The 11,825-nt window shown below is 37.3% G+C and overlaps 1 protein-coding gene across 1 annotated transcript in view; it reads right to left on the bottom strand.

Annotated features, from left to right (window-relative positions):
* The window catches only part of LOC143020469 (uncharacterized), a 12,585-nt gene extending 2,630 nt beyond the window's left edge, over nt 1–9,955 (bottom strand). Inside the window, exons 1-4 of the mRNA XM_076176892.1 lie at nt 9,878–9,955; nt 9,312–9,520; nt 604–1,006; nt 112–428 (exon numbers count right to left, since the gene is read on the bottom strand). Of these exons, the coding sequence (XP_076033007.1) occupies nt 112–428; nt 604–1,006; nt 9,312–9,520; nt 9,878–9,955 (1,007 nt within the window). The remainder of the gene's footprint in view (nt 1–111; nt 429–603; nt 1,007–9,311; nt 9,521–9,877) is intronic.
* Nucleotides 9,956–11,825: the final 1,870 nt, after the last annotated feature.

The raw sequence follows: 11,825 nt of genomic DNA on the forward strand, positions 1-11,825 counted from the left end.
AGAGTGTACTCCTCGTCTGAGGCCACTGCCAGTGCCCAGGGAAGCGCACGGGTCAGCATCTTGTATAGAATGAGACTGCAAGCCCAAACGTCCACTGGAGGGCCGAGGTACCTGCCTTCTTGAAAGATTTCGGGAGCTGTGTAGGCGACAGAACCGACAATCCCAGTCATCCGGACCTCTTCGCCTTCGAAGAGAAAAACGTCTGCGCTTCCGAAGTCCGCAATCTTGAGGACGTTTCCTTCGGTAACGAGAAGGTTATCGGCCTTCAAGTCCCGATGGGCAATTCCTTTCGTGTGGAGGTAGTCGACTCCTTTCTTGAGTTGCTCGAAGTAGAACATAGACTCTTCCTGTGTGATGTCTTTGATCTTGTCTTCCAGTCTTCCTCCAGTGACGTATTCCAGGAACAGAGAGTGTGTGCGTCTTCCCGTCTCCAGAAGAAAAGAGTCAGGACGTTGACATGGTCCAACTGACTCTGGATAACTTCTTCTTTGATGGCATCGGTGATTGTGTATTCGTCGACCCGTTTCCGGGCGACCAGCTCGTTGGTCTCGACGTTTTTCAACAGATACACCGTGCCGAAGAACCCGCTTCCAAGGGTTTAACCTCTTTCCAGTTGCAGTCTGGTCCAAAGGCTCTGGAAGCTTCTTCAATCTCTTCCAGAAGCTCCTTGCTTAGTGTGGTGCTGACGAGACCTTCAGAAACTTTTCCAACGCGAACGAAGAACTTTCTTGACAAACTTGTTCCATCGTCTTCCTCTCGTCGTTGGGTAGCTCTGCAGAAGCATTCCTCGAGTGCCTGAAGGAAGCTTTTCTTCTTGGTCTCCTCGCCCTTGGGCCTCCTGGCAATTTCTGGTTCCTCTTTCTTCGTGATGCAGAACTTGAAGTACGAGATCATTTCGGCGAAGTACAGTAGCTCTCGTACAATTTTATTTATTGCTTTGGCTAGCCATGTCAGCGGGCGAATAGTGATTGAAACTACACAGATGTAAGCAATTGGATTGGTCTTGCTGTCATACGTAACGAGTTATGCAACCTACATAAATTTATGTGTGTATATATATATATATATATATATATATATCTATATATATATATATATATATATATATATATATGTATGTGTGTGTGTGTGTGTGTGTGTGTGTGTGTGTGTGTGTGTGTGTGTGTGTGTTTGTGTGTATGTGTGTGTGTGTATCGTGCATTTAAGGTGTAGGTTCTCTTTAATACTAGTGAATTGAACACCACAGCATTATAAAAAATAATGATTGGGATGCTGCTGAAATGTTTCATTTAATTTGTATATATGCATATGTACATCCATATATATATATATATATATATATATATATATATATATATGTATATATGTATATATACTATATATATATAATATATATATATATGTATATATATATATATATATGTATATATGTATATATGTATATATATATATATATATATGTATATATATATGTGTGTGTGTGTGTGTTTGTGTGTGTGTGTATTTACCTAGTTGTATTATACGGGAAGGGAGCTATGCTCGTGGTAACCCGTCTTTGAATCTCTCAGCATCAAGTTTTTTTCTTAAAATTTTGAATAGTGTTTGCAGACACTGTTTCTTCGTCTAGTTTGTTCCAAATATCTAGCACTCTGTGTAGGAAGCTGTTTTTTTCAGATCTTTTTCTGTAATTATCTTTTTTTATAGTTTCTTTTCGTGTCCTCTCGTTTTTCCATTGTCCCATTTCAATAAGTCTTTCTTATCTAAGATTTCCATTCCTTTCATTATTCTATAGATAGTTAGTAGGTCTCCTCTTTCCCTTCTTTGTTCCACAGTTGGTCATTCTAATTTGGACAGTCTTTGCTCATATGTCATTTCGGAAAGAGTTGGTGCTAGTTTTATTGTTCCTCTTTGTATTCTTTCTAATTTTTCTATATTCTTTTTGGTACTAGGTGTCCATATTGTTGCTGCGTACTCAAGTTTTTGTCTTATTAGTGTAGTTAGAATTTTTGTACCATTTTCTCGTCCCAATAAGCAAATGCCACTTTTATTGACCTCAATGAATTATAGGTATCTCTGACTATTTTATCAATATGCTTATCCGGTGTCATGTCCTTGCTGATCATCACTCCAAGATCTTTCTCCGATTTTACTTTTTTGACCTCTACACCAATTTTGTAATCTTTTGATATTCTGTTTTTACTTTTTCCAAATTCCATTATATTACATTTCTTGATAATGAATTTTACTTCCCACTTTTGAGTCCATTTCCAGATCTTGTCCAAGTCTTGTTGTACTGAGTTGCAATCTTCCTTCGTTTTTACTTTCTTTAGTATTTTTGCGTCATCTGCAAACAAATTCATATAATACTCTACTCCTTCATCCATGTCATTTATGTATATGGCAAACATGATCGGGGCCAGTACTGATCCCTGCGGGACACCACTTATCACTTCTTCCCAGTTTGAGAATTTGTCTCTAATTACTACTCTCATTTTCCTCCCAGTCAGGAAGTCTTTCATCCATTCCAATAATTTTCCTCTGATGCCACCTATTGACTCTATCTTTCTTATTATTTTTTTTTGTGTAGTACCTTATCAAATGCCTTTTGTAGGTCCAGAAAGGCACAGTCTGCCCACCCATCTCTCTCTTGTATTATGTCTATTAATCTTGAGTAGAAGCAGATCAAGTTTGTTGTACATGATCTTCCTTGTCTGAATCTAAATTGATTTGGATTCAGTATAGTTTTTTCTTCCAAATGTTTAACCCATCTATTTTTGACGACTTCTTAACAAATTTTTGCTACTGTGCTTGTCAGGGAGACCGGCCTGTAGTTTGATGGGTCTTCTTTGTTTCCTCCCTTATAAATTGGTACAATATTTGCCTTCTTCCAGTCCTGTGGCACTTTTCCCTCTTTAAGTGAGAATTTGATTATATTGTATTTTTGTCTGTTAATTCTTCCATGCATTCTTTCAGTATCCAATTTGCAATTCCGTCCGGACCATGTGATTTTCTGACATCAAAGGTTTGATCGCTGATTTCCTTCTGTGATACGATTATTTCTTTCATTGAGGTGGATATCTCTCTCTCTATTTCCTCACAGTTAGGTGAGTTTTCTATTGTGAATACTGATTTGAAATGGTTGTTCATGATTTCAGCCATTTCCAGTTCTTCTGTATATTCATTTTTACCTTGGCGCATTTTTTCTAATTCTTGTTTGTTCTTCAGTTTGCCATTTACATACCTGTAAAATAGTTTGGGTTCTTCCTTGCATTTTTCTATTTTTTTTTTTCATAGTTTCTCTTTTCATCTCTGCGTATTTTTACATACTCATTTCTTAGTTTGATGTACATTTGCCATTTGCTTGTTTTCTTGTCTCTTTTCCATTTCTTCCAAGCTTTGTCTCTATTATCCTTAGCTTCACTACACCTTTTGTTGTACCAGCTTTTTATGTATGTTCTTTCCATTTTTTGTTGTGGTACGTATTTATTTACTCCCTCATTATAAATTTCTTTTAGTATATTCCATTTCTCTTCCATCCCTGTTTCTTCATTTAGGAATTTTTCCCAGTTCGCATTGCGAAAGAATATTTTGAGTTTCTCAAAATTTTTGTTGTTGTACATTAGTCTTCCTATTCTATGTTTATCATTTTTGCTTTGATCCATTTGCTCTTTCAACTCCAATTCTATTAGTACATGGTCACTCTTTCCTATCGGAGATTTGTAATCAATTTTATCGATAATCTCAGGCTCTGACGTGTGTGTGTGTGTGTGTATTTACCTAGTTGTACCTAGTTGTATTTTACGGGAAGGGGAGCTATGCTCGTGGGGTCCCGTCTTCATATCTCATTTTATCTAAACTATTTTTAAATTCATGTATTGATTTTGCACACACCACATTCTCATCTAACTTGTTCCAACTGTCTATTGCTCTGTGAGGAAAGCTGTTCTTTTTAAAATCTCTTCTATAGCTGTCTTTTTTTATTTTCTTTCCGTGTCCTCTTGTATTTCTGTCATCCCATTTTATCAGATTCTCTCTATCAGTAATTTCTATGCCTTTCATGATTCTGTAAATAGCTATCAAATCTCCTCTCTCTCTTCTTTGCTCTAGTGTCTGTAGTTTAAGTTTTTGTAGTCTCTCTTCATATGATAGTTTTGAGAGTGTTGGTGCCAGTTTTGTAATTGCTCTTTGTATTCTTTCAAGTTTTTTTATACATTTTTTTGTACTTGGTGACCATATCGTTGCTGCATATTCCAATCTTGGTCTTATCAGGGTGATTAGGATTTTCCTCACCATTTCTTCATCCAGGTATGTAAATGCCACTTTGATTGTTCTTATTAAATTATAAGTTTCTCCAAAAATCTTATTTATATGTTTCTCAGGTGACATATTATTCATAACAATGACTCCCAGGTCCTTCTCATTTTCTACTTTTTTTATTCCTTCTTCTCCCAATTTATATGATCCTGTTATTCTGTTTTTGCTTTTTCCAAATTCCATTATACTACACTTTTTTGTATTGAACTCCATCTCCCACTTCCTACTCCATTCTTGTACTTTATTTAGATCTCTCTGTAGTGATTCACAATCTTCTTCAGTTTTCACTCTTTTCAGTAATTTTGCATCATCTGCAAAGAAGCTCATATAGCTTTCAATTCCTTCATCCATATCATTAATATATATAGCAAACATTATTGGGGCCAGAACTGTTCCCTGCGGGACACCGCTTATTACTTCATTCCATTTTGAGTGCTGATCTCTTATCACTACTCTCATTTTTCTTTCTTGCAAAAAGTCTTCCATCCAATTTAGCAATTTACCTTCTATTCCTCCTTCATATTCTAATTTCTTAAGCAACTTCTTATGTGGTACTTTGTCAAAAGCTTTTTTTAGGTCTAGAAATGCACAATCAGCCCATCCATCTCTTTCTTGTATTATATCTATTAGCCTTGAATAGAAACATATTAAATTGGTGACGCATGATCGTCCTTGTCTGAATCCAAATTGCCTTGGATTTAGTACGTTGTTTTTTTTCCAAGTATTTTACCCATCTACTTTTGATAATTCTTTCACATATTTTTGCTATTGTACTTGTTAGAGAGACTGGTCTATAGTTGGTAGGTTCTTCTTTATTTCCTCCTTTATATATAGGTACTATATTTGCTTTTTTCCAATCTTCTGGAACTTTTCCTTCTTTTAAGGAACTGCTTATTATGCTATGTATTTTGTCTGCCAGTTCATTCCTGCATTCTTTCAGAATCCAGTTTGCTATTTCATCTGGCCCATGCGATTTTCTGACATCAAAATTACCCAAGTGTGTCAATATTTCATTCTTTGTTACTTCTATTTCTTCCATAGGGGGGACTTTTTCCTTCCACTCAATCTCTTCAGGTTGTATATTTTCCCTTGTAAACACTGATTTAAAATGTTTGTTCATAATTTCTGCCATTTCCATTTCCTCTGTGTATTCAACTCCTCCTTGTCTTAATTTCTCTAAGTCTTGTTTGTTTTTCAGTTTATTGTTTACAAATCTGTAGAATAGTTTTGGTTGATCTTTACACTTTTCTATAACATCTTTTTCATATTTTCTTTTTTCCTCTCTGCACTTTTGTACATATTCATTTCTATAACCAGTATATATTTTCCATTTTTCAGGTCTTCTGTCTTTTTTCCATCTGTTCCAGGCTTTGTCTCTTTTGTCCTTTAACTCCCTACAACTTTTGTTGTACCAGCATTTTACATATTCTTTTTCTTGTTTTTGTCTTGGGACATACTTTTCCACTCCTTTTTTGTAAATTTTTGTCAAAATATTCCATTTCTCTTCCACTGTTGTTTCTTCTTTGTATATTTCTTCCCAGTTTTCTTGTTGGAAGAATTCTCTTATTTTATCAAAGTTTGTTTTTTCATACATCATTCTTCCTTTTCTATATTGTTCATTTCTTTTCATATATTTTTCTTCATTAAGTTCCAGTTCAATCAATATGTGGTCACTTTTACCTATTGGTGTTTTATATTCAATCTTGTCTACTATTCTAGGTTCAGATGTAATTATTAAGTCTAGCCTCGATGGTTCTTCTTCATTTCTATACCTAGTGTTCTCTTGTATCCATTGTGTCATTGAATGGTCAGTAATCATCTCAAGTAGAGCATTTCCCCATGAGTCATCACCACTCTTTACTGTCATTTCTTCCCAGCAGATTTCTTTGCAATTAAAGTCGCCCATCATAACTATTCTTCCTCCGTCTTCCATTATTTTAGTTAATGCTATCTTTGTGTCCTCTAACATACTTTTATGTTCACTCTCCTCCCATGAGGCTGTTTTCGGAGGCACATAATTGATCACAAATTTTCTGCTCTTCTTATCTCGGTCTTCCACTTCTATCATAATCATCTCTACTGTATTCTTTCCATATATGACACCTTTCACGTTTATATCCTTCTTAGTCAGGAACATAACTCCACCCCCTTGTTTTTTCTCTCTGTTTCTAATCCAATAATTGTATGTATCATGTCCTACACTGTTGGGTGGTAGTGGGCCTTTTAATTTTGTTTCTACAATTCCCATTATGTCCGGTTCTTTTTCTTTCAAATAATCATTCAGTTCATTCAATCCTGTTATCAATCCATCTATATTTGTGTAAGACACTCTTAGTTTTCTGCCACTTCCATTGTATTCTTTGTTTCCCTTATGTTTTTCTTTAGTATGTCGAACTGTTTTATTTTCATGTTCACTACTCTCCAATAGAATCTCTCTTTCTCTGACTCCGTTCTTTCCTCGTTTTTTGCCTTAGCTTCAATTCTTTTCTGCTTTTCTGCCTCTCTTTCCTCCTTATTCATTTCTCTTTTTATCCATACCTTTTTATATTGATCATTTGTTGCTAGTTTCCCTGTCTTGGATAGAATTTTCTCTGCTGTTGTTTGTGACCTGAATTTAATCTTAATTGGTCTGGTCTTATCTGTACTATATTTTCCGAGTCTGAATTTTTCCTCAATTTCCTTTATAATTTCTGGTTCATCTTCCTGGACTAATTTTAATAAACTGCTTACTCTTTCATTTTCCTCCTTGATTCTTGCGGTTCTATCTAGGTTATGTTTCTCTTCCATTCCTAATATAATTATACATTTCTTTTTGTCAGCTAATTCTCTTACTATATTCTCCTTCTGTCTCATCACTTTAATAACTGAGTCTTCATTATGTTCTTTCAATTGCTGTTTGACTATGTCAGTGAATGAAACCTTATTCCCTTCTTGAGTTATTCTCCAATTTTTAGCTTCTGTAGCTATTTTCTCTCTGTTTTCATTACTATTCTTCTTCAATTTCTCATTCTCCTCCTTTACATTTCCTAACTGTCTTTTTAGGTCCTCTATTTCTTCAGTTAAGTTTCTGTTAGCCTTCTCTAGTTGTTCCAACCTTTCAATTCTTTGGAAAATGGAGTCTACGTTACCTAACTTACGCTCCAAGTCCTCGATCACCTTATCAACTCTCTCCTCTAGTCTTATCAGTCGGGGGGGGGGGGGGGTTGTGTCCCCCCCACCCTCTTTAAATCCCTGGAACATATTCTCGTCACTTTCTTCTGTATTGCTCCTCTCTATACTTCTAATCTTTACATTTTTATTTGCCATTTCGTCATCACTGAGCTGGTCCGGTGGTCGTTTCATGTTGACCTTACGCCCGTCTGCCTGGGCCAAGTCCTCCACATCCTCATTTCCTTCCATTTCCCCAGCAATCCCTCCCCCTCTCCTCTTTCCTTACTTTCCCACTACCTCACGAGCAATTTCCCCCCCCCCCCTGCAAATACAAAAAGGCACTTCTCTTTGCGTTGGTATCCACAATCTGCACTTTTCTTCAGAGCGTTCTTCAAGCCGTCCGTTCGTTGAAAGTGTGTGTGTGTGTGTGTGTGTGTGTGTGTGTGTGTGTGTGTGTGTGTGTGTGTGTGTGTGTGTCTGTGTGTGTGTATATATATATATATATATATATATATATATATATATGTATATAACAATATACACGTGCATACTTCATTCTATGAAATGAAATAATGAATGAATAAATAAACAGATAAATGAAGAAATAGATGGATAGGTAAATAAATAAGGATATAAACAACTGAATGAATAAATAAATAGATAAATGAATGAATATATAGAAATAAGTATATAGATAAATAAATCAAGTAATTGAAAATTAAATGTTATGTAAATAGATCAATAATTAAATAGATATATGAATGTTTGAATGAATGACTTCACGAATAAATAACCAAACAAGCACACAGATAAATAATATATAAATTAATCCATTATTTAGTACATACATACATATACCAAAGGCTTTTTCCCCCTTACACGGGGGGTAGCCTTTATTATTTAGTAAATGAATATAATAAATTAATAGATAAATTGATAAAATATAATAGAATTAAATCAAATAAAGTGCCACCCGGCAGTGAATAGGCCCAATATATGGGTATACTATGACCTTACACAACATATCCACCCCCTTTGCTCAAGGAGGGCAGTAACAGTAAGTAGTATTGTGACGTTTTCATGCCGTTCGTGGGGTTCGACCTCAGATCAAATATGATTCACACGTGCTTGGATCACGTGCTGGACACGTGATCGATGGCTATTACTCCTAAGATGAGACCACAAACAGACTGATCTATGGGCAATGATGCGACCATATATTGTTAAGAAGGTTTTTTCTTACAGAGCGATTTTATTCAGCTGAGGGGATACCCTTCTATCCTCAGGGGCAAAAATAGAAATAAGAAAATGAAAGAAGAATGGCGACAGTGATAAAATGTCGACGATTGTAATTTCTTTCTTCCTTTCATTAAAGTGTAATGTTTTTGAAATACATTTTTTCAAATATTTTTCCGTCCGTATTTAACCTTTATTTTGAGTCAGTAATATTTCTCAAAGATTGTTTCTGAAACGATTTGTGACCATAGTAATAATGGGTCAATAATGGTTTTGTGATATAGATCTCGAATTAATTTCCGTCTATATTCATTGATATCTTGAATCCATAATGTTTTCGGAAGGTATTTTTTCCAATTCATTCATGTCCATATTCTCTCCAACAAGAAAGTCGATCTTGTGGACTAGGCACGAGCAGATTTTCCAAAAGAAGTTTAAGTGATTCAGGAAGTTCCGCCCACTTGGGGAAGTTCTTTTCTCTCTCGTTCCTTCGTGTCCATAGAGTGTACTCCTCGTCTGAGGCCACTGCCAGTGCCCAGGGAAGCGTACGGGTCAGCATCTTGTATAGAATGAGACCGCAAGCCCAAACGTCCACTGGAGGGCCGAGGTACCTGCCTTCTTGAAAGATTTCGGGAGCCATGTAGACGATACAACCGACCATCCCAATCATCCGGACCTCTTCGCCTTCGAAGAGAAAAACGCCAGCGCTTCCGAAGTCCGCAATCTTCAGGACGTTTTCTTCGGTAATGAGGAGGTTGTCGGGCTTCAAGTCCCGATGGGCGATTCCTTTTGTATGGAGGTAATCGACTCCCTTCTTGAGCTGCTCGAAGTAGACCAAAGACTCTTCCTGTGTGGTGTCTTTGATCTTGTCTTCGAGTCTTCCTCCAGTGACGTACTCCAGGAAGAGAGAGTGTGTACGTCCTTCGTGTCTCCAGAAGAAGAGAGTCAGGACGTTGACGTGGTCCAACTGACTCTGGATAACTTCTTCTTTGATGGCATCGGTGATTGTGTAATATTCGACCCGTTTCCGGGCGACCAGCTCGTTGGTCTCGACGTTTTTCAACAAATACACCGTGCCGAAGAACCCGCTTCCAAGGGCTTTAACTTGTTTCCATTTGTTTTCTGGTCCAAAAGCTCTGGAAGCTTCTTCAAGCCCTTCCAGAAGCTCCTTGCTTACCGTAGTGGTGACAGGACCTTCAGAGACTTTTTCAACGCGAACGAAGAACTTCCTGAATGAACTTTCTTTCGAAGACATGTTTCTTCCATTGTCTTCCTCTCGTTGTTGGGATATTCTGCAGAAGCGTTTCTTGAGCGCCTATAGAAGGTTCCTCTTCTGCTTGGTCTCCTCATCCTTGGGCCTTCTGGCGACTTCTGGTTCCTCTTTTTCCTTCCTGCAGAACTTGAAGCACGAGAACATTTTGACGAAGTACAGTAGCTCTCGTACAATTTTTATTTATTGTTCTGGCTAGCCATGTGAGCGGGCGAATGGTGGTTGAAACGGCACAGATATAAGCAATACGATTGGTCTTGCTATCATACGTAACGAGTTATGCAACATACATAAACTTGTATGTATATATATATGTAAGAGGCCGGTAGTTGTACGAATGGAAATGAGCCTGCCTGCTCGCCTGCTGTTTTGATAACATTGAGGTGACGCTATGTCTATGTAAACACACCGACGGTGGTGACTGTTTTATAATCGATGATGTAATCAAAACTCTGTAAGCGCAGGTTAGCTTCGTTTGACTAATGCTGAGGTAAACAATTTTGCTAGTGGCATTGCAATGGCTTTCCGGATTGGTGCAAGGTGGAGAAGGAGAAAAAAACTATTGGTGCATGAATTCAAAGTCACGCCCATAAGGAGTGACATTTACTTCAGAAGTCACCGGAGATTGGATTAGAAAAATTAGTGACGTCAGACGAAGGTAGCTTAGCGTAGGATACGGGATCTCGTCAGAGGATCAAGAGACGATCTAGAGAGACGATCTAGAGAGACGATCTAGAGAGACGATCTAGGGAGACGATCTAGAGAGACGATGGAGAGAGACGAGAGAAAGAGATCCTGAGTGTAACAAGACGGTGAAATTACAGTGAAAGAAGAAAGAAAATTCACCACCCTTTTATTAACCCAAAGGACGAGAGAACTAGGCACGGGGCCTAGAAAATAGTGAGACTACAGGAAATACAAGGCATTGGGCCTACTGCTTAAGAGGAACTTGAATATTTAGTGAAACTCACGTAACGAAGGCAAGGGGCCTCGAGACGAGTGGTATTACAAGTCAAATATACGTGTAATGGTCGACGACCGACAGCGGTGGTGACAGTGGTGACAAGGGGTGGTGAAATATATATATATATACATATACATATATATATATATATATATATATATATATATATACATATATATATATGTGCGTGTGTGTGTGTGTGTGTGTGTGTGTGTGCGTGTGTGTGTGTGTGTGTGTGTGTGTGTGTGTGTATTATCTTTAAGGAGAGTTAGCCCTTTAAGTGAGGCCGTTATTTGGCCAACATGTCATGGCCCATGCGCAGACATATACAGTACATACATGGGTGGAAATTGCTCTCAAGTACATAAACAACTGTAGCATATACACCTGAGAGTTGAACACTTTATATGTATATATATATATAAACTTTTTAATAAAAAATGAGATATAAATTTGCGTTGGGTCAGGCAAATTTAATCTTGTTCCTACATAGAATGAGAAGATGAGGAGCGTACACCAGGAGATGCTGAGTAGCTGTGGCCGAAACCGTCACCTTTGCTCTGTTGGGGCAGGTAACAGCTGCGAACACTCAGGGAGGACTAGCCTAGACTAGAGGTGGATAGACAAAATTTCTAATTCAATCTTAAACTGGCGACTACTATATTACAGACACAGCTCTTAATAACGCTGACCAATAGATTTGACAACGTTACGAAACATTTAGAAAATTTAGTATGTATTTTGGAACACCTTGTACATATTTCGGCGCCATCTACAGAATTATATGAATGATACATTTTTGTTCACCCTGTAACAGTCGATTTTATTGGTCGTGTGAAGGACATTCATAGACTGAAGGAGTCAAAACAATTTCATGATTTTGTTAATCTG

This window comes from Oratosquilla oratoria, chromosome 40, assembly GCF_046742065.1.
Source record: "Oratosquilla oratoria isolate Oo_2021 chromosome 40, ASM4674206v1, whole genome shotgun sequence".
NCBI lineage: Eukaryota > Metazoa > Arthropoda > Malacostraca > Stomatopoda > Squillidae > Oratosquilla > Oratosquilla oratoria.